Consider the following 23,585-nt stretch of genomic DNA (forward strand, 5'->3'; position numbering starts at 1 on the left):
TTACACTGTGAATCCATATACGTGTACCTCTTATACATGTTGCTTTTAGGGTTCAGCACTGCCCTCCATCAGCCTCACTCCATGCATTTTTGCAGCACATTTATGACCAATAACATTAAACATGTAACACACATTTGTCAAATAAATTAGGTAGTCTGCATCAAGTCATCATCTGTATTACATGTGTAATCAAACATGTACGTTGGCAATTTAGAGAAACAGCAGTGGGATTGCGCATGTGTGTGTCCGCGGTGAGACACAGCATCATCATTGCCTCCGCTCAGCGTTTTACCTTGTATTTGAACAGAAAATCCGTAATGACAGCAATTTTGACCATAAAAATATTGAAATCACACAGAAAGCAAATTTAAAATCTAGTGTACAAATTGAATTTCTCTTTTGTTAGTATTTTACTTCTCATTAAGGTGCCTCACTTGACTGCATGTCACTGATTCACATGTATCTACAAAATATTCAAATATACACATATTCAGTTGAAAAAAAATTCTGATTAATGACAGACACAGAAGTTGAAGAAGCATTCAAATAATTTCAGAGCTCAATCAAGGTCAACTAAAATACATACCCCATCCATGGCTGCCATGATTAAGTTGATATTGCGTTTAGCTGTTCCCCCCTTCTTTTTGAACACTCTAAGAAGGTGGTCAGCGTAGTGGTCCAGCTTGGCCATGAAAGTCTACAACAAAGGGACCATGGTGATGCGAGTGAACTCTGCAACAACCTGAAACATATTAAAAATTACAACTAGAGAGTATTCTCTATTAATTTTATTAGAGGCTACATGCAAGAATGATACAACTTTCAGTCAAACATTTTGTATCTTTTAAAATTAACAATTTACAGTACTTTGTTCTACTTCAAATACAAGTTCTTATGAAAATGAGTTGCAATAACAAAGTTAGTAAGAATTACCTCAGTCTCTGAAAACAGGGCAGGCCATCTGTTTTTGACCTCTGCAATGAATGGCATGCCTTTGATGATTTCCTGTCTTCGGTAGCGATGATAGCCAATGGAAACTGATACAAGGAGTTAAATGCATTATATATAACAGTACATTACACATTATTCTGCAATTCTTCAATGGCAACAGAAGAACGCATGTCTTATACTTTACAAATCAAACTGTTAATCGCTTAAATCCCTGCGTTTGACAGTAAACCAGAAATCAACATGGAGTCGAATTCTTTCAAACAATGTAGCAACTTAATTGAGGCACATTTCTAAAATACACTATACATTCATTTCATTCTTCAAACTACAGGATTGCTGGCGCTCCCGGTGGTTATTACTGATGTCAGGGAGCAGGTGTGGTAGATGTTGGGAGTAATTTTTAAAACTGTCGGTCTTAGTAGGCAAGTCTCACCTTAACAGGAATCGCAAAAGATTTTGGAAAATTACACCGAAGCAGGTTCAACAATATTTGTTAAATGTATTCATACTTCTAACACGTGACAGGTATACAAGCTAGAGTGTTAAAAAAATTTACCAGGCATCATTTGTTTAAAAAAAAATGCAAAAGTATTCCCGAAAGTGTCAGATGTTTATCAGTTAGTATACATTAATCAAATTTGTCATCCTTAAATTGTTGTACTTACCAAATAATCATCAGATGGCGATGGATTCTATCCAGGTTACTAAGCATATGTGTCAATATGCAACTCTCAGTTGAAAATGGCGGATGATCAAACTTCCACACTGCACATGTGCAAACTCAGAAGTACGGAGAGCCTATTAGGACAATCCTCTTTAAATTAAAGTGCTCTTCATTTTAAATGAACTTTTTACGTTGGATTTAATTTACTGCATTTTGTTGTATTGAAATCTGATGTTGTTAATTAAATTCAAAACAACATACTTGTGTTTAAAGTTAAAAATCAATTGGTGGCATTAGTTTTAACATAAAACATTTACTTAATGCTACCAACATCAGTGTGTCATTTCTTAGAGTGTACAAACAGTTTTGTATGATGATTTGAATACTTTACATTTTCATTCGAATAACCTAAGATAACACCTTTACCCTGACTTTGATGTAACATTTTACTCTTTCTAGTAAAATGAATTGTTCTTCGGTAACATGATCATCATTTCAGAACTGCTCAGCAATCCTGCAAACTTACCAAAATGTAATCTAATGCAATGCTGGCATTATTTAATATGGTTATTTTGGAAAGGCTTTATATAAAATATTGGCTTACCTTCCAGGTCTGAAAACCTTAAACTTGCATTCATCTCAATTACCTACAGGGAGCAGCTCCTCTGGTTAAAGAAAGAAGTCAGATTATATAGAAGTCTAAGAAAATCCACCTCCCAGTGCGAGGATAGCCTCAGAATTGGGGTGATGTTACCAGCCTTAACCTCAAATGTTAAGTTTGAGGTTAAGGCTGGTATCGCGTGATTACAGTTTATTGATGATTTTACCATTCACGTCTGAGTTTACACATACAATAATTTTCTTTCAGAGAATAATCATCTTTTTTCTCAGAGCAAAGTGCTGTATTGTTTTATTTTAATTATTTAACCATCTTCTTCTTCTCCTTAATTCGTAATGAAGACACTCTTTATGCCAAAAAAGGAACTAGCTGCTGAACCCTGTTAAGTTAAAAAAAAAAATTCTTCCTCCTCCAGAACTGATCTCGCCAAAGGACCTGACCTTCTCAGAGATCGGCTCCAGAAGCTTTAGGACCTCATGGAAGACGGACGCCACCAATGTTGAGTCCTACCTGGTTCAGTTCAGGCCGGCAGATGACCCCGACGGGCATTTTGTGTCCATGTCTGTGCCCGGGAACTCCCTGACTGCCTTCCTGCCCTACCTCAACCCTTACACTCGCTACGAAGTCAACATCTACGCTCACTACGAGAAAGGGGAAAGCTTGCCTGTGACTGGCTATCAGACCACGCTAGAAGGTATTTATACTGGCATAAAAAATGTATTTATGCTTTTCTTTTTCCACACTGCTAAGATATTTTGTTAATCAACATAAAGGTGTAGTACAGATATAAACAAATTAAATGTAACTTTTGAAAAACTGATTTTAATACCAAGACCAAACTTGTGATAGAAAAAATTAAGTGATTAGGTGTAATATTGAACTGGAAGGTGTATTGATTGATTCACAACGTTGGTTGCTGCAGGTTACCGCAGAACAATAGGCTCAGGTTTTGGACAGTGGCAGCATGAATGAGTAAAGATATGCAGTTAAAGCTGAGGGTGTCTGATTCACTTGTGTCACAGAACAAGGCCCAGTTAGCAACCTCAGAGTATCTGAAGAGACAACAGACAGCTTCAGAGTGTCATGGCTAGCAGCTCCCGGACCAGTCATTCGCTACCGACTCAACTATGAACCGGTCGACGATGAGAGCCGGAGGATGGAGACGACCACCACTGGCAGGGAGATAACCACCGTGCTCCACGAGCTTCGGCCTCAAACCACCTACCGTGTCACCGTCACTCCCGAATACCCGTCCGGCCCCGGAGCGCCGCTACAGACTGTGGGCACTACCAAAGAAGGCAAGTGGGGTTATCGACATATGCAACAAAAACATAAAAAAGCATAAACTATAGTTAATAAAAAGTTAATGGACAATAACCTTTTTAATATCAGTTGTACACTTTTAGACACTGCTGCATCAAAGGAAGAGTAGATTGTTGCGGGTACCAAAGAAAAAAGATCATTAGCCCCATTTAATATTGGGTGTATGTACCCACAGACTGCAGAGGTAAATTAGCTAGCAGCTAAATCTGGTATATGGGATCTTTTTCACTATGGGATGAACGTCATTGTATGTGCTTCCTGATTAAAAACCAAATGAAAACAAATATGAACACAAGAGGAACCAGCAAATACTAAAAACTCTGTGGTAGCATTATACTTCCTGTCTGCCTGAGCCAAAGCATCTTGGGAACTGTAGTGCCAAGGCTAAAGCTGAACAGGAAACGGTTCAGTTAGCTGAGCCTGATGCTGTGCCATAGATCTCCATGTAACAGTGTGAAAACTGAAAAAAACAAACAAACAAAAAATAAAAAAAGGCTTCACAGGGTTAACTATTAATGGGCAACAGATGTTCTTATAAATAAGAGCTACATGAGTGAAGCTTCAGTTGAAGGAAATCTTTGTTGTTTTCGGGACAAACTGACCCCAGAAGTCCAAGTAGTTGGCTCAGTGGCTGGTTGAGTCACCGGTTCTGATCCCTGGCAGGTGCCTGCAGACATGGCGTGATCATTTACTTGGTGCTAGGGGACTTTAAAAACTATGAAAATCTAATTGCACCTTTAAATCACAAAGGATTTGGGGATGATTAAAACTTAATGGGTCCAAGCTGTTGTTCCGACTTAAAGAATGGGAATAAATTAGACTTTATTCTGATAGAATTAAGTGTCTTTTTAAAGTCATCGTGGTGCCCGGGAGTGTGGGAGTGCGCACATTTTTTGACCCCTGCGAGCCCTGCGAAGTTAGCGCAGCCTGCCTCCTGTTGAACTCCTCGTCAGATCTGTGCAGCCTTACAGGGAAAGGAATGAAAAACAGACATAAGCTCAGAGATAGAAATGGACCATGGTGTACTCAGAGGCGATAAACAACAAAGACAGGAAGCAAACCGAAGATGTTTTTCTGAAGTTTTGTAGATTCGAGCACAGGCAGATTTACTGCTTTTAGAGAGGAACGACGAGTCTTCCAAAGATGCTTAAGATTATAATCTTTTATCCAAAACTGAAGACAGAGGCTGGAAATAAACAAATCATACTTCTTGGTGCCATGGAAACAGCTTTTCTTAGCGTTTACCTTTCACCTCCTGGTCCTTTCAGCTCCTTCACATAGTGCAGCTGCGTGTCATCTGAGTCGACTCTATTTTTGTTAGTTTTTTTGGAATTTGACAGTTTATAAAATGGGACAGGATTAATCCCAGCTTGCACCTCTTTGACATGAAACGCCCAGCTGGCCCTCAGATGGATTTATTCTCCCCCTCATTTGGCTTATAATATTGTTCCCATTAGAACATGACTTTACCTCAAAACTATAAATCGATGCAGAGCCTTGAGGTTTTGCATACATTCTTTCTTTTTTGTTAGCAGTTTGTCCCACCTCCCACAGCACACAGTTACATAGGAGTCAGTTAACTCTTTGTCCCAGTTTTCCTGACTGATATCAGGGGAAAGTTTTTGCTTAAAAATACATCTACAGTAAGAAAAATGCACACGCAGGAAGCTCTGCCCATGACTCACGGTTTATTTTAGCAGTTATTTTTCAAAGGGGAAATTTTGAAACATACTTCACTTCTAGAGTCTCTTTGACTAATTGACATGCTGGTAGCTGCCCAGTAAAAACAATTTTCTTCTGCGCTGCTCCAGTGGAGTCTTAGTCAAGTAGTCCTCCGGCTCAGAGAGTTTCCCATCCAGTTTTTTTCTCCTCCAGTCACATGATGCATGAATAATGGGCCACAACACATGCACCTTTTTGTCTGTTTGTTTGTCTCTTTCATCTGTTTCCATGAGAAAAGCTGTTTTTCTTTGTTTTTCAGACAAAAAAGCCCCCTCAAACACAGAGTGTAGACACTTTATTTTTGAATTAAACCACACAGGTAGCAACGAGAAGTCAGGCGGTAAAGAAGTCTATGGGAAAATGTTCTCTGTTGATTTATGACCTCAGTAAATACTTTCCTTGTGAGTATATAGTCTCAATTACTAGTTTCAAGTCTCATTTAATAAAACACGATGTTTGTTTAGTAGATTATGGTCTCCATTAGAGTCAAAAAGGACTATAAAGCTGTGTGTGCTTTAGGGTTGGTCTGTTTCGTGATTGACAGGTCTCTACCCCCAGATTTACCCCTCGTTTATTACACATAGTTTAAAAACACCAACACAGTGGCAGCAAAAATCCTCAGACAGATTTCACCAGCCAATGGGGGACATCATGGTGCATGGAGGTAGAGTAACCATTAGAGATGGAAATTGAGCATGTTCTATGTAATTAAAGCGATTGCCAGTGTGAGTGATGGATACCATGCGATAGGGTAAACACATTGATGGGTTAGCGGTGTAACTGGAGCCTGAATCTTTGGGGTATATAATGGCAGCATAAACTATCAGATGTCAGACACAAAGAGCAGTCTGTGGTGTATCATCAGCATTGTATTGCTTCTGCTGGTGGTTAGACTTGTGCAGGCAGCCATCAAGGTACAAAAAAAAACATAAACTAAAACAGGCTAAAAAGCTCAGTAGACTTGATGGTAATTCTCTGACTTATCATTTTACACAAACTTGGATCGTACATATCTGAAGCATTGATTATTTTAAGTTCCTTTGTCTAAAAAGCAAAACTTAATCTCTGTATGAAAAGTGACTTTAGGTGGTAAAACATCAGACTCACCTGACAAAATATCTAATTTTCATCTTAATTAGCATTTATTAATGCACATTTGTATTCCAGCTTATCTTCATTCTGGTCTGTATAGCTAATGTAGAGTCTTTAAAATAAACTGCATGGCTGTTTAAAGGTACACACGATTTCTGTGTCAGCTTTTGCACACAGCCGCAATGTGCCGATCCCCCGAGATTAACCGATAATGTTTTTTTTATTATCGCCCAACAGCCACTGTTAATGTTTGAGGTTTTCCGTAATTGCTGTGACTAAACGTTGGAAGAGAACCAGATCATAACAAGGACTCTTAAAACAAACATTTAATGGAAGTCTGTGTTTAACATGAGGCTCTTTTGCTCCAAAATATTGTAAATGATCTGATTTTCAATACCCGGCGAGGCTTGGAGGTCAGAATTATTGTTACTGGAGAGAAATAATAAACACTCAGAGCATGAGAGAGGGGAGAGGAGTAAGCCTTCCAGTTTTCATAGAGGGTTATTGTTAGTGTTAAAAAATTGCTTCTTTTACCTCTTGGGTATTATTTTTGTGACTTTACCCATAATTTCTGATATCACTTAGGTTAATTGTTAAGAATATGGTAAGTCAAAACAACTTTAATTCTGAATGTAGGTAATGTTTTTGGCATTATTTGACAAAAAAGTCATAATAAGCTTTCAGCATTGCATCACATTATTTAGACTAGATCAGGTGGTTGCTCTGCTGTGTTATGAATACCACTAATGTTGGGTGAATTTGAGCATAGCATTAGTTCTGGTGTGTCATTAAGTAGAGCTGATCTCATTTAAAGCTCATTTCAGTTGTTTTGGCTGATGACTTATGAGACACTTCAGTTCGATAAACCTGATATATCAGGGTGCACTATTTAAGCTGCTTAAGCTGCCGCTGCTGCAAGCCTCTTTGCAACCCAGAAGTGCTAAATAACGTGCTTCATATTGTTCATGTGTGCTCTGACCTTTGAGAGGGTCCTGCTTTCCATGTTTGAACTATAATATTCAGCTTTGAATCTTACGTGAAACCATAGTATCAGAACAGCCTGCTTGTTTGAAGCACATGGATATGCCTGACTTAATTGGAGATTATGTATCGGAATTTAAGGAGCGGGACCACGCCTCAAAACATACTCCTTCCGGTTCTCATCTATATAAGTTCCCTCAGTTCTGCAAGCTGTTCATTCTCGTTTACGTGCCCCACCCTCCCTCCCCTGGGGAACTGCCAGGCCCGTGACCCGTCACCGTTCCCTTCGAGGCCTTCCCCAAACCTCAGCTCAGTTCATGTCCAAGCATTCACCTTTACCTACTAAAACACTCTCAAACCTAAAAGGAGGACGTGGGCCTTAGTGAATCTGGTTTTAAGGGCATATGAGGTGTTCAAACCAAATGCAAAGTATAGATTTTGCAAGCTACAGTGGCAGACAAGTCTATTTAAAGATGTGAACAGAGGAAATTTGAAAATATTTTGTCAAAAATCTGGTCTTAGGCTGTATTGCAAAAGCCTATAAGACTGTGGAGCGATTAAATAGCATTTTATTATCACCATCATCATCATATAAAAAGGTTCTGCAAAAATGTGAATAGACTCAACGCTGTGCTGGGCGACACATATTTATTTATTTATTTTTATAAACTGCATCACTCTGTGTTGTGAAAACAGAATCACCAGCTGAAATTATTCCACTAGCTTCTCCTGATGCTCCTGACACGTTTTTTTTCCTCCACTTTATGGAATATTTTTGTACTTTAACATTAGTTAGGAAACCTGCCTGCATGCAGGTCTGCTTACACATTCGCAGTTTTTGCATGTTTGTGCATGTTTGTCGGCACATATACATTGGGGTTGCACGCAGATGGCCCTCTCAGAGACCTGCAAGCATGGTCAGAATTTATGGACGAGTTTTATATCAGGCATACTCCTGTAGAGGCTTAACGCCATAGAAGTGAGCTACATCCTGGTGAGCCAAAGGTTTAAACACACAGCGTTTAACTTTGATTACAGCGTGAAACATTTTTCCTAGAGGCAAAAATTCCCTCAATTCATACTCTGTGTGAGCCATTTAGTCACGTTAGTTTATTAATATAGCAAATTTACACACATCAGCAAGCACCTGACATATCTTTCAAACCAATATAATAAATTTAAAACAGATGAAATACTTTAAAAGTTGTAGGCACCGTGCACTGGATTTCAAATCCAATCTTTTTTCTTGAGTCATAAAAAATGTTAGCATAAAACTTCTTCTTAAATTTTCTAAACCTCTGATTGGCTGTCCCTGGCAAACAGAAGATTTTTTAAAGCATATGGGAGGAGCTTATGTGCTTCTTTATGACATCATACAGAGTCAAGAGTAGAAAAAATTTGAGTAATTTGAGTCGTTTTAAACCTGATTTTTGCCTCATGGGTATTACTTGTTCATACACTGACATTATATTTCCAAACCTTGGGCATTTTTAATGTGAACGCCTACCTGTGGAGCAGAACATAAGACTGAACATTAGGAAAAGCTGAACATGTCCACTTTAAGCCATGTTTGGACTCTGGAGTGGAGTGTAAGTGCTCTCCAAAGCACTTACAGTAACACAGCAGTGGACAGAGCAGCAGCCAGCCAGAGTAAGAGGTGGAGATGAGGAGCAGCAAGACCGGACAGGAATGTAAGCCAGCTGAGAGCAAGGCTGGAAGGTTAGGAGGAGCAGGGAAGACTGACTCATGCCTGTCTCTCTGTCTGTCTTCACCATTTCTCTCCCATTCTGTCTAGCTCCACTCGTCTGTCTCTCTCCTTCTCAACCTTGCGTGTTATTCTCGCGCTGTTGCTCTCTCTCTTTCTTTCTCTGCACCTTGTCAGGGCTTGCCTGGAATTTAATAGTGTTGTCCAAAGGCTCCAGATGCCTCCCCAGTTGCTGTGCCATGCCTTTTTTCTGATGCTTCAGGTTGTTGGGTGCATACTGGCACAGTGTGATGTAGATTCCAAAAATTCCCTATGATATCTTTTCCTAAACATATTTCCTAGACCATGATGGAAAAAGTCATGAGGTCAAGTTAAGATGTAAATTGTAAAGGAGAGTTCAGTGCTCACAGAGTCCAACTGAGATTTTTAATAATGTGATACAGCGCTGCTTGATTCAGAAATAATGATTACATTTATTTTGAACTCACAGCTATTTCACAAGATAAGCTGAACTTTAAATCATCCTGACAAAGCTCGTATTATTTCACTCAGTTAGGACAACAGCCAAGGTCTGGGTCTGCTGGACTATGAGGTAAAAACATTTCTTCTTTCTAAGTGATGCATGACTTTTTTTTATTATTTATTATTTATTTATTTGTTCTTATTTCAGTACTTTAAACCCCAGATATCTTCCAATACAACCATTTTTAGCCCGTTCGCCATCAGTAAAACAGGTCAGGTGCTAATTGTGCATAAAAATGAAGCTTGTGTCTCTTTGAGGATGTAGTGCTGTGCGCACTAACTGTTTAGACATTAGTGTAAGTTCACTGTGTGGCCAGCATCTCTGCCTCTTTGTTACCACGTTTCCTTATTTTAGGCCTGAGCCACACAGGCCTAGTTATCCCTGTGCCACCTGCAGCTGGAGGTTATATTCCCTTCCTGGTTTAGCGAGTGGTTATTGGAATATCCTCCCTGTGATTGCATTGTTCAGTTGCAGATTCTTCCAGTCATCTGTAATTCAGGTGGGAGATGTTGACTTATCTGCAAACATATATATGTCCCCTGCAGGGGGTGTTTACCAGGTGGTCACCGACATATCTCTAGGCTTGGGTGACTGGTGCTTCAGTGGTCGATTTCACCACAACCAGGGCATAAACACTGTTACCTAGTGAGCTAATAAAAACAACTTTTTCCAACTGGTACAAGTGATATTTGCTCATATCTGCTGCCAGTGCTCAGCACTCCTTTAGCTGTTTATGGTGCTCAAAGCTCACAGCTGACTTCTCTCATGTTATTGGGCCTGAAGCTGAGGTTGTGTTATTCGTGTGTGAAAGATTAAAGACACAGAGTGAATTTTAGCTTGTTCAGAAAACTGTCAGTAACTGTAGTGGTAATGCTCCAGACTCTCCCGGTTGTAGCCCACATCAGCAGCTGGCAGGAGGGCGATCATTACCTTTGCGTCCTTTGCACGTGTAGGCTTAATGTTCTCAGATCAGCAGTGAGCCTTTACCCACGTTAAAATCACGTTAAAACTATAACTGTACAGTTAGAGCCCATGTTAGGTTTCATCAGGACCTTGTTTTCTGCACTGGAGATTTACGTTTATGGATGCTAAAATGGAAAACTCATCTCCAAGCCAGATTCAGCACAATATTTTCTGTGATCCATCAAGCCGAACTATTGCCTACTGTATGAATGCTGCACAGAGGCTTTGTTTTCATTGTTTCGAACTTGTTCAAACACTCACACAGCAGATCTCGGGATAAAGTCTAAAGACGTTTGCGTAAGTGTGGCCCATCTTGCTCAGCTGTGTGATATAAGCCTGTCCACAGCTGATATTTAAAAGGAGCTGCAGCTGCTTTCTGCTTCAATCCTGCATTTGGAAGAACTCCAGCATGCTGACATTGACCAGGACTTCCTGATTGTGGAACTGGGGGAGCCTGATGCTGCTGTAGGATGGAAAACGGTTTTTAATATGAAGCGAACATGTCGCTTTTTTGTCAGATTGATGACTGTGCATATCCAGAGTTATTTAATTCAATTTGAATGGTTTCCACAGAGCACTGAAAAAAAGCTCCAAACTAGTAAAAACAAATGTCAGTAAAAGCTGCAAGAATGGGGATGATGAGGTGTATTTAAAGAGATTTTCCAGACAGTTTTTGTTTTCTGCTTTTATGTTAATGACTTTTAAGGATGATCTTTTATATTTTCACAACTTTGACTTCCATAAACCTCTAAATTTCAGCCTCATAAGATCTAAAAATACATATATAGAGGTTTAATTCTCGTAATAAGTTCTTTTCTTTGGCAGTTGCATCAGCTTGGGACACTAAATGTGTCGTAACCTGTGAAAATGACCTCAGCTTTCAGCAGGGGACTTGTTTCTTTGCAGCTTTTGCACCTCAGGTGAGATTAAGTTCTGGTCTAGTCTACCAGCGTGTTCTTTGTTCAGTGAGTTTGGTTGACAATTGCTATAAAAGAGGGAATAAACATCTTTAGCTAAAGAAATTGAGGTGATAAAGTTTAAAAAGGGGGGAAAAAAACCTGCTGTGGTTTGCTGTGGTCACACTGGCTGTGAACAAAGTTTCCAGACGTTAAAATTAATCAGTTGATCAGTCAAACTTTATTTGGATAGCACATTTCATGCAGATTAGTGCAGTTCAAAGTCCTTCATAGATGAATGACCAGCTGATAGTAATTAGAAAAAAAATATGCAGCAAGTATTAACCTGATAGAAATCAAAAAGACAAAGGCAAAGAAATAAATACAAAGTTTTAAACTGCCTGTAAGTAAAATAAAAGTGTCTGGCAACAGATAGAAAAGAGATCTGGTAATATTAAACTAAAAATATACAAATAAAATAAATATTAAATAAAATAGTGCTAGATAATCTATATTAAAAGAACCTACACAAACAGATGCATTCATTTTTAAGCATTTAAGTATTTTAACTGTAATTGAATGTTAATGATGATTTGGGTTCTGACTTATTTTCCTGTTTTATCAGATTCTATTAGACTTGTTGTACAGGAGACTGACACAGCCAAAAATAAAGACATAAATGTCACGTGTGACAGTGTGGCAGACAGGATGAAGGACCCAAATGCAGCACTCACGAGAAACTAAGGCGTGAACTCAGGAAGGCAGCTTTAATGCTGTGCCAACAAACCCATATAATACAAACAGGAAAGGAAAAGAAAACCTAAAAACTAGAAGCTAAGAAAAAAAACTCAGAAGTAACCTGGGTACCAAGGAGCTCAGCAAAACATGCACAGCACACAGGAAAACACAGGGCTTAAATACACCAGGGGGTAACAAGGTGATGAGAAACAGGAGGGAGCCACAGCTGGGACTAATCTGACATAACAAGACGGGGAGGAAGCAAAACTGAAAACACAGGACACAGGAGACTGTCAAAGTATAACAGGAAATACAAGACAGGCACAGAGACGCAGACTTGACAAGGAGACACGGCTGACAGGGAAGACAGAGCGAACATGGAGCGCAGAGACAAAAGTAACTAAACATGAGATGTGGAGCATGGGAAGGCAAGGTAACACAAACCTAAGGACTAGAACTAAGAATATAACATAAGCAGAAAACAATAATGAGAGCACGGGCCCTTTAATGTGAACCCAGTCACTCGGAGTGGAAACTCAATTTCAGGGCAGTTCCTCTCTTATTCAGTGAGCTAGACAGACTTTTTCTTGTGATATGAAGCAGCACCAGCAACACCACCAGAGTGAAGTTTTTATCTCCACCTAGGCTGCCCTAATGAAACTGCAGTGACTCTGCACACTTTGCAGTGGAACATGTCAAATAGCCAAGTTTATACAAGGCAGCGATCCCAGAGACTTTCCACTGTGACTGCAGGGAGTCCCAGACACAGCACAAAGAGGCCAGACCTGAGAGGACCTCAGACCCACCTCAGTCACATGGCCTTCAGGCGCTATTTCTGTTCACGCTATGAGTGACGAAGGTGCTAGCCAAACTAGCCCCAAACTCTGAACTTCCCTGGAAAAAGCTGAAAGCAGCTTGACTTTGATTTGTAGATAGTTTATAGATAGACAGTGGTAGAAATCAGCAATACTGTCTTTAATTTCTGTGGTTTTATTCCGATTTACTTTGATGGACTGTGGAAAAAGATGTCTGAGAGTGTCCAGATATTCCACACTCCATGTGACGGCTGTTATTTTCCAATTTTTTGAGCCAGAGCTCCTCCGGGAAGATAAAACAAATGGCAGCATTGGTAGCTTCCTGCTGATGGCAGAGGTGCAGTGCAGTGAAAATGGGGTGACTGAAGCTGAGCACCAGTGACAGTTAAAAATAAACTAAGAAGTACACGCTTGACAGTTTTTCCTGAATTCCATCGGCACATTTCACATTCTTGAAGATTCTCCAAAAGTGAACCTTCAAAACACAAAGGATTGAAAATTAAGCTTTGTAGTGACAGAAGAACCTTGTTCTTCTCAGAAATAAAAATTGATTGAAATAAGATGCAGACTGTCAAAATAAAAGCCTTAATTTGGGTAATCTGTACCTTGTACATCTTTCCCATGCTGCTGTGAGCACAGAACAATCTGCTGGTTCAGTCTTGTTAAATTGTTTGTCCTGACATGCCTGAGAACTTGTTAGCGACTTAATTCACTAATAGAGCTTGTCTTTCTGTTTGGCCACATGTTTTGCACATTTAAAAAGACGATAAAAATTATATTTCCGCCATCATTTTAGCTCTCAATAACATCCAGGCTCCCTTTTAATTTGAGTTATTTCTCATGTTTTCTAATTATTTTGAGTTTGCACATGCACATTTTGAGCATTAGATGTAAAAATATGTATTCTGAATTGTTTTCTTCTTTTGAATAGAGACCAGAAACAATTTTTCCTACCATAAATATTTGTTGAGCAGGGAGTTTTCCTTTTTTTTCCCCTCCCTTCTCTCCAAAGATCTGTATCAACTGGCAAAAAAGCTTGAATGTGATTTATTTCACGCTCATTGCGCTGATTATATAGCTGGATTTAATATTTGGTGATAATTATCCTGTTGTGGAAACTTCATCGCCACAGACGAAGAGCTATAATTTAATATTGGCCCTCCCTCTTTCACTTTCCTATCCAGACACAGCAGATTGCTGGAAATATTTGTGAATGATGGAAGAAGAGGAGATTGTATGTCAGCAAGAGGCAACACGAGTCAGGCAACCCAACAGTGAGAGGCAACACAAAGTAGATTTTTGGGGTTTGTGTATATCCGTGTATATATTGTGTGTGACTGAAGCTGTCAGGAAGTTGAGTTAAGGTCCTAAAACATCTGAAAACTTTAACATGAACCAGTTTTACAGTCCATGTCACTTCTACCAGCACTGAGTTTATGCCACAGCATATTTGATCCCCAAAGTTCAGTTTGTTTAACTGGTGGGATCAGTCTATGCCTTGCCCTGGGTTGGTTGAAGAGGTGCTCGTCAGTCGAACTCAGACATGGTACGCAAATATTCTGATCGCTGACCTCGCCCACACATGGAATCCAGTGTTTCCTCAGTGACTGCTGCCTCTTTGGAAATCCTATAAAACAATGAACCTCACTGCACTGTGCAAGAGCGCTTTTTTATGAGCAAATTAGTGTAAAACAGAGAGGGTGTGAGAGAGTCAAGCTGAGACGAAAGCATGCATGGGCCCAGCTATGCATAGGTCAGCAGGGGGAGTGGGGAAGAAAGACAGTTTTATTTGTATAGTGCAACATCACAGCAAAAGTTGCCTCAAGGTCCTTTATAATGTAAAGTAAAGACCTCCAATAACACAGAGATATCCCCAACAATCAGAAGCACAGAAGCACTTGGCGTCGGTGGGAAGGAAAAACTCCCCTTTAACAGGAAGAACAAGGCTCAGGGAGGGGAAGCCATCTGCCACGATGTAAGGACAACGATGCTTAGTGTGACGATGCAAACTGAGTTAAAGGTTAACGTAACTCTATAAACCTCCATTTATGTTTATTTATCTGCCTTTTTCATAGTTTTAGGACAGAACTGGTGTCTTATAACCTCTTTAAATGATCTCTGTAAAAACTCACTGCAGACATATTCACTCACACGTGTTTTATTTTGGTCATCTCAGTCACAGTCCTCTGGCAATAAGCCACACACATTTGCTGTTCAAACCTTCTGTTTGTGAAGGGCAGCCACTAAAGAAAAATGGGGCTTAGTGGGGGAGGGGCTAAAACATTTTGACACATAATTAAGGTTAACTTTGAAACGTGACTGACGCAAAGCCCCTCCAGGAGAGTCCAAGAACAAAAATCTGGAAAAACCCTGAAACTGTTGTGTTATCTCTGACACATTTGCACATTCAAGTTAGTCCATTCAGATACAGATGAGTATCCACAACAAATCTCCAGGTATCCAGTAATTAAAACTATGCTTGTAATGTTCCACAGTTCCACAATTAGCAAAGCAGAATTTGGACAGCTTTAATTACTGGAAAATTTGCCTTTATTGGTTGATTAATTTTATTGCTAAAAATAATATTGAAGTCACCTTCAGGACATAAACAGTGGTCAATGATCAACAGAGGAAAAGGAACTGTGAATGTGCCAGCGTTAATCAGAAGGGTTGATTTTCATCTGGATCTGATGTTTAAAGGCTTCCAAAAATATAATATAATTGATTTATATCCAATACGTAATAATTAATAGAAATCTAATTTCTAATCAGTCGGAGAGGGCTAGAAATATTAATAACATATGTTACACATGGGAACAAGGCAAAATATGGAGTGAAAAAGGACTTTTCTGTTTGATAAATTGTTCTAAAGGTTCATAAAACCCACAAGAGAGACATTCACGAACCATTAACTCTAGAGTAGCCAGCAAAAAGCTGAAAAAAGTGAGATATCAAAGCGTCCAGCAGAAGATCTTCCAATAAAAGGAGGACTATAGTGATGATTTGATGAAGCAAAGACATCCAGTGAACTACATTAAAGAGATTTCCTGTTGGTGCTTGGACACTTTGAGTTCATGCGGTTCCCGACATGTTTTATGTCTTTCTTCTTTCCCCTATCCAATGCTCTGCACTCACTAATGATGCCGAAAAATCTCAAAATATCCCCAAAATATGAACAAAAAGCACCGGACAGCTCTTCACATATGTTTATGCTGTCCTCTCAGGCCTTTATGGCTGTGGTGATCGGTCCACTCGATTGCCTTTTAATAGTTTCCATTTTGAAAAATAATTAGATCTGGCAGCACGTCCAGTATGGTCCCTTTGTTTAAAAGGCAGGATGGTTTTAAATAAAAGAAGTCACAAATACTGGAAAGAACATTAAAACATGTCTGCCAATGTGACTGTACAGTATAAAAAATGCTCACAGTCAAGTCTGAAAACATCTGCTGTGATTTGAGAGGAAATTTAACAGCTATGGTGTCAAAAACTAAAACTGTGGAATCAACATTACGTCGCCATTTATATTTTATACACAGTATAAGTTATTGTGTCACGTTCCTTTGATTAATTCTCTGCTTAACTGTTATTTCCAGAGGGGGGTCCTCCTAAAAACCTGGTCACCAGCGATGTAACTGACACCAGCTTCGTGGCGTCTTGGACAGCAGCGCCTGGGAATGTGAATATGTATCGTGTTCAGTGGAAGTCGATGTTTTCCCAGGAGATCCAAGAAAAAACGGTGCCAGGAGATGAAACCAGCACCGTGCTGGAAGGTCTGACTCCAGAGACACTTTACCAAGTCTCTGTGGTCGCTGCCTACCACCACAAAGAGAGCGAGCCACTCACGGGATCAGAAATCACAGATGGTAAGACTTAATAAACTCTTCAGTCTTTCATCTTTAGCAGTAAGAGAAAATGCATGCATGCACCAAAGGATGAAAGCTGAAAAAATAAACAAATTCATATATAATCAATGACAGTTACAGGAAGTATTTGTGAAAGAACAGACAAAATAAATGTTAACCGTGAGCAAACATATGTTTCTATTTGATCTGACTCTCAAAACAAAAACCAGATCACAGATTGGACCAACCGTTAGCAAAGAAAAAGCAAACCTTCCCGTGTGGTCTCACTTGTCATGGTGGAATAAGTCTTGATAGAGTGCTGGACATAAGTGCTGTGGCCTTGCCTGAACATCATGGTGTTACCCAACTTTTAATAGGAAGGTGGGACCTACAGTCAGCAGTGCCCTTTCTACTGACGCCAAGATGGTCTGACATCTGACATTAGGTAGCGACCTGAGTGTGATTTGAAAGCGTCCCACTCAGAGAAGACCACGAAAAGCTTTAGGAGAGCGCATATCATACCGTCCCAACCATCTCTGTGAAACAGCACTTTATATAAGAGTCAATATATTCTCTTATTTCCATTTGACACTGGTGTATGTGATTCTGGAAGGAAAACAGCCAGATGATTAGCTTAACTCCACTGACACCTCTGGTGCCGATGAACATGTTGTCAGTTACAGCTTCTCAGAAAAACTAACAAAAGCAAATCTTGGTGATAATTAAACCTTTAATTTTAGTTGCGAGGGGGGCGTTGGCCCACTTGGGGCTAGAGGTGGGACTTGAGCATATTATGTACATAAAAGGTGGATGCAGCAAAGTGAGACTACCTGTTGGATTCTAGTTTCTTTGAATTTTGACTCCTGAACTTATAACTATACTATAAAAGCCTTGACAGTTTCCAAACTCACAGCTTACACATCTGCTCTAAAGAAGGAAATAACCCATACAGAACAAAGGTAACTGCAGTAGCCTCAAGTGGACATTAGAGGAACTGCAGTTATTGGCACATGAGCTTTATGTCTTGATGATTGCAGCTTCACTTCCCGCAGTCACACAAGTAAATATTTGGCCCTTCTGTTACAAGCCACAAACATACAAAAGGCATTTTTTGGGGGTCAGCTTTTTTCCTTGGAGCTGTCTGTTTGTCAGCGGCACATACTCACAAAATCTGGCAGCAGAGTGATGAAAAGAAAAGATCATTAGTGCAGCTTGTAACGTGTCTTCTTTCTGGGTTAGAGCATCTTTGGGCCCAAGTTCCCCAGTCCAATATTCTGTTAACACACATTAACCCTCCAAGTGTTTTCATGTTGAGTCCACCCTAACACCTCACCCTAACCCATGTCACACTAAACAAATATGGAGCTGGGAAACACTGGGAAAACGCTTCAGACCATTGTTTTCCCTGTAAAACATTTTGTGCAACAAAAGCAGCCAGACGTGTCAAATGTTTGAATAGTGTTCAAGATTAAATGACTTGATTTAATAAGTTATGAAATTACCATAAAGGTCATGGTAAACAAGATCAGCAGCTTTTGGCACATCACAGTGTGTCTGCCTCTTGGGCAGTGACCATCAGCTGGACTTCATTACTTTTCCTAGTACGTTGTGGGATACTTTAAGTGAACTGTTTAGAGTAAAGCTAAACTCTAAACATATATAGGGTGAAGACTACAATGGCACACTCACTATTTAGGGTAGTCTGTATAATAAGGTGAGTAATGAGTTACTTCAGATGTAGTTCATGTTTTATTTGGTGCCAAAAAAGTCATCTTTGCGCAACATGAGGGCTGCTTGGGGATAGCAGTCGTGTTTAACAATTTATACATTTTTAAAAAGGACTCCAGAAACTTTTCTTCTCTCTGGCAGAAGCAGATCTGATTTTGAGATCAGTTCTTATCACCTGAAATTTACCCTCACCTGTGTATCCTCCTGTCTTTGAATAATAAATAATCTTTATTTGGGCGTTAAAGTGCCTTGCTTGAGATCACAGTGATTAGTTACTCTGAGATCATCTGGTTAGCATCGGTCCAGATGTTTAAAAGGCAGCGTTCAGGCCACGAACCCGTGTTTTTAACCCTCAGAGGGGAAGTCAAGGACGTCCTCACTATTCTCAGACATTTGGCTGAAACTCGCTGTTCTGATTGCAAGTGAACGTGAGCCAAAACAGATTCAATGCTTCCTTTTGTCAGGAAAAACAAAATCTATTTCTTACATAATCATACAGTTGGCAGTCTCTAACGGGTTTCTGGTTCCTGGTTGGTGAAAGCCGTCCAAATTTAAATTAAAATTTTCAGTGTAGATTATTTTTAGGCCGAGATTTAAAGCGAAGCTACAGCGCGGTGACAGCTTTGCTTGTGCTGCGTTCTCAGCAATAACACGACTACAGCGTGGGTGTCCTGTGAACTGCACGCTCACTTATTGTGTCCGAGTTGAGGCACTCTCTAAAAATGTCAACGCGTCCCTCATTTCATTTGCACACATGGGAAATTAAACACACACACACACACGGGCCACCCGAAACAAAGAAGGCACAGATAAACTATCGCATCTTACTTCATGCTCTCCCTCTGCATCTTTCCAGCAGAAAATTTGAATCTCCTGCTTTAGATTTGTTTAAATCCATCAACACACGGAGAAGTTGGATTCAGTATTTTTTTCCACCTATAAAAATCCTCCAGAGTGAAATCAAGTAGTTTGAAAAACTTTCCCCGGGATCATTAAATATACATATTATTTCCTCGCAGAGTTTTTGTAATCGCTCGCAGTATTGTCAGAATGACTTAATTTTAATTCACAGGGCTTCTCTGTTGTTTCGGAGCAAAAAGGAAAATGTGGTTACCATTTCCTCCCAACCGATCACTTCTGGGTGAAAGCCTAATTTACAGCCAATTATATCTGGCAGGTAGCTGATGGTATTACTCAACATTTAGGCCCGCAGTTATGAATGCTAACGACGACTGAGGGAATACAGAGGGATACCTCACGTGGCCGAAAGAAGAGATGATTGCTGGAATGGTTCAGATAAAGAAATATTGAGTGAGCTTTATGGCAGCAATGCTGAGTGTTTTTGAAGGACATGAAATGTGGCAAAAAGTACATTACATGAAAAGAGCTTTAGGCTGAAAGTGAACCTATGCTTCTCACGTCTGGTTTTTATTTTTGCACTCTGCTGGAGTGGCTGTGCATTATTATTTATATCAAGCTGGGTCTGGGTTCTGAAACAAGCCTGGTGGGAAGTCCAGCTGAGATCACAATTTTAGCTATACAGACTCAAACAATGATCCTTCACCCAATAATTGTGAGTAAAATGAAGCTAAAATGTATAAAATCATAGGTTAATTTAATAATTAATCATTAAGGAAAATATGCTTGGTATAAAGTGAATGTATACCAATCAAGTAAATTTCATTTTATCAGATTCTATTAAATTCAATTTTAACAGGACAAAATCTCTAGCAGGTAAAAATCCTGAATCCAGGTTTTAGTAAACAGAACAGAGGTCGGACTCCGAGGAGCAGCTGGTGCAGACTGAGGACAGGCAGTAAGACAAAGAGCAGAAACTATCCAGCGTTCCAAAAATAAAGAAAGCACACAGACTTACAAGCAGTTTGGCAACAGCAGAGGTCAAAGATCACACACAAGAGGCGAGGAATGAACACTGGGAAAGATAATAGTGGGAACGTAAAGTAAGGAGAAAGCAGAAATAACTAAGGTGCATGACAAATCAAATGAAATAAATAATTAAAAACATCATATGGGATTGCCTTTTCAGTGTGTGTGCTGTGATTGGCAGCCTTTAAAACAGAGCCTGGCTCCGTGCAGAGACTTCCTGGATAAAAAGGCCTGAGTCTAAAAATATTGACATCGAGGTGGACAAACTCACATTGATGTCACCCGCTAATTTGTAGGATCTATTTTGAACCCTTGATTTTAACATAATGGCATTACCAGCTGAGTTTTTATGAAGCCAGAAGGGACCGTGTTTAGAGGAGATGGTGGAGTGAAGCTGTGTCCATAGACTTAAACTAATTATTGCTAAGTAGCGCGAATAAAACACTAGAAACACAAGAATTTCACTTAAACAAAACTAAAGCATAGACTTAGTAGAAGGGCTGTTAGTTCAGTTAATGCCACAATAAGCCACATTCTTTGTGATTATGCATTAAATTTGTTCCAAAAGGCAGTGATACCATAACCATAAGCCATTTACCATTTTGCTCAACTTTAAACATCAATAAAATAGAAACGGGGCAAGTAAAGAAAAAATAATCTTCTTCCATATGTGTCATAAAGAGAGAAATGAGCTTTAGAGGCCAAAACTGTTTTTGGAGCAGGCTGTAAATGTGTTTATTTCAGCTGTTGGAGATTTTAACATGGGAGTCTGTGGGGACTGACTTGTTTTTGGAGCCAGCCCCAAGTGGGCATCGGGGGAACTGCAGATTTGAGCATTTTTCAGCCCTGCAGGTTTCTACTTTAAAACAAACCCTGGATAAGTCAAATATACTTTGTTTAGGTTTCCCCAGGAACAATTTAAAGGGGAACTGGTACAACTACTTTCTCTTTAACAATACTGAATTATGCTGTTGCAGTATTAAAAGTGCATTCTATGTTTTCAGCCTCGGCTGATGGGAAAAGACTGAGAGTGTCAGACGAGACAGAGAAAACCATGAGAGTCACGTGGGCGCCGGCGCCGGGCAAGTTGCTCAACTACCGGCTGAAGTACGTTCCCCACAATGGAGGCAAAGAAGTGGTCCAGAAAATCCCTGCGAAGGCCACTTCTACCATCATGAAGAATCTGAAGCCCGCGACCACATACAATGTCACCGTTCTGCCCATCTACAAGCGCAGGGAAGGAAAAGCAAGGCAAGGAGTAGGAACGACACGTACGTTGGTCCATAATTCAACCCTCTGAGAGACAGCACACTGCAGAAACATGTCCATCTTAGCCAAGACGTTTATACCTGTGCTCGGTCTAAAAATATGATCGCTGCTGGAACTGAACAATTAAAAAATCTGCTGCTGAGTGGCCTCTTATATTACACTTAAAATGTAGTAGCCCTGCTTATCCATAGTTAGTAAAGTTCAAGTCTACTGAGATCAGATGAGTTTAGCTCAGGTGCTGGATCCAATGGGCACATAGTCACTCATTTAAAGTCATTTTTTATAAGAAAAAATACTCCTGTAAGAAAGTTTTCATGTTATATTGCTCTAATTTTAAAGGAGCTTTTACATAATGAGAAAAAGTAAATTTGAGGCCCACTCTAAGGATGTGTGAGGATGTGTAGCCTCCAGGGTTTAATCCTCAGTACTTAAGATTGAAGAATTGTCTGTATTTTCCAGGCAGCGGATAAACCTGGTATATTTAAAGATTTATTCACATTTTTTCAGAGAAACCTCACACCAAGTCACAGTGCCTTGGAAAAAAATATGTTTCTTTGTTCCAAGTAGCGGATTTTTTTTCTCATTTTCCCACCAAATATTTCATGGACTGACTTCAAGTTTAAACTACTTGTTAAGAGGAGTATTTTTCACACCACAGGTGCTGCAGCACCTCCTCACGAGAACACTAAAATCACAGATAAACACGTGCTCAATCACACGCTAGCATTACTAATACACAGCATGACACTGGGCTTCCTAACGGTCGACACGGGGTTCAAGGAATTGTATTATGGACTAATGAGAAACTGGCTTGAATGTGGCGTGGCTGATCCTTAAAAACCTTCACCAAGAGTTGGAGTTGTGTCGAGTTTAGTTCTAGGTGAGTTTGTCCTGAATTTCCTGCTGATTTCTTCTATTTCAGTCTCACCGTACAAGAGTCCCAGGAACCTTCAGACCTCAGAGCCCACCAGGACCAGTTTCAGAGTGTCCTGGGATCCAGCACCTGGGGATGTCAGGGGCTACAAAGTCACCTTTCACCCCACAGGGAATGATATTGACCTTGAGGAGCTCCTTGTTGGCCCCTACGATAACACAGTTGTTCTAGAGGAACTCAGGTAAGCTTTCAGAGTTATTTTATGGCATACACAGAAGATTTCATTTAAAAGGAAACAACAAATATAGAAGACAGTCAACAGGAAAAGGCTTAAATGGACACTATGATAACTCATAAATTCTATAACTTGTCAACAATAGGATTTGGTCCAGAAAAGTAGTTTGACCCAGCAGTATCAGGAAAAGTTGCAGTTAAATATCTGCGAACTGACGAGAGCCGCTACTGAATGTCTGGGAGAGGATTGTTGTCCCATTGTTGTCTGATAGAGGATTCTAGCTGCTCAAATGCAGGTTTTTGGACTGAATGCCGATAACATGCCAGATGCTCTCTTTCCTCTTAAGTCTGGAGAATACCGTGTCCATGTTTTCCAAAAGATTTCCAATTCTGATTCGTCTGACCACAGAAAAGTTTTCCTCTTTGTTTCTTTCTATTTTAAATGAGCTTCGGCCCAGAGAAGACAGCAGTATGTCTATTAACTTATGAATATTTCTATTTATGGTAGAGATGAAAGGATGAAAAGAGGAAGACAAGTTTTATGGAGAACATGCAGAGGGTTGGAGATGGAGGCAAATCATCTGCTGTGGTGAAAAAAAATATTTAATGTGGTTAAAGATAAGAGATACATGTTAGATATTGATTCTAACAACTTGCTATGAAAATACAGATTAGGGTTATGTGTTCCTATTGGAAGGCTGTAGGGACCTGGATACAGTACAGGACCTTTTTTTACAGTATTCTTCTATATTACTACCT

The 23,585-nt window shown here is 39.8% G+C and overlaps 1 protein-coding gene across 4 annotated transcripts in view; it reads left to right on the forward strand.

Annotated features, from left to right (window-relative positions):
• col12a1b (collagen, type XII, alpha 1b) overlaps window positions 1-23,585 on the forward strand; it is a 169,276-nt gene that overhangs the window by 22,632 nt on the left and 123,059 nt on the right. For all 4 annotated transcript variants that reach the window (XM_085134191.1, XM_085134192.1, XM_085134194.1 and 1 more), the window contains exons 11-15: window positions 2,650-2,928; window positions 3,257-3,532; window positions 16,586-16,855; window positions 21,454-21,720; window positions 22,641-22,833. In XM_085134191.1, the coding sequence (XP_084990317.1) occupies window positions 2,650-2,928; window positions 3,257-3,532; window positions 16,586-16,855; window positions 21,454-21,720; window positions 22,641-22,833 (1,285 nt within the window). The remainder of the gene's footprint in view (window positions 1-2,649; window positions 2,929-3,256; window positions 3,533-16,585; window positions 16,856-21,453; window positions 21,721-22,640; window positions 22,834-23,585) is intronic.

This window comes from Neolamprologus multifasciatus, chromosome 15 (assembly GCF_963576455.1).
Source record: "Neolamprologus multifasciatus chromosome 15, fNeoMul1.2, whole genome shotgun sequence".
NCBI classification, from domain to species: domain Eukaryota; kingdom Metazoa; phylum Chordata; class Actinopteri; order Cichliformes; family Cichlidae; genus Neolamprologus; species Neolamprologus multifasciatus.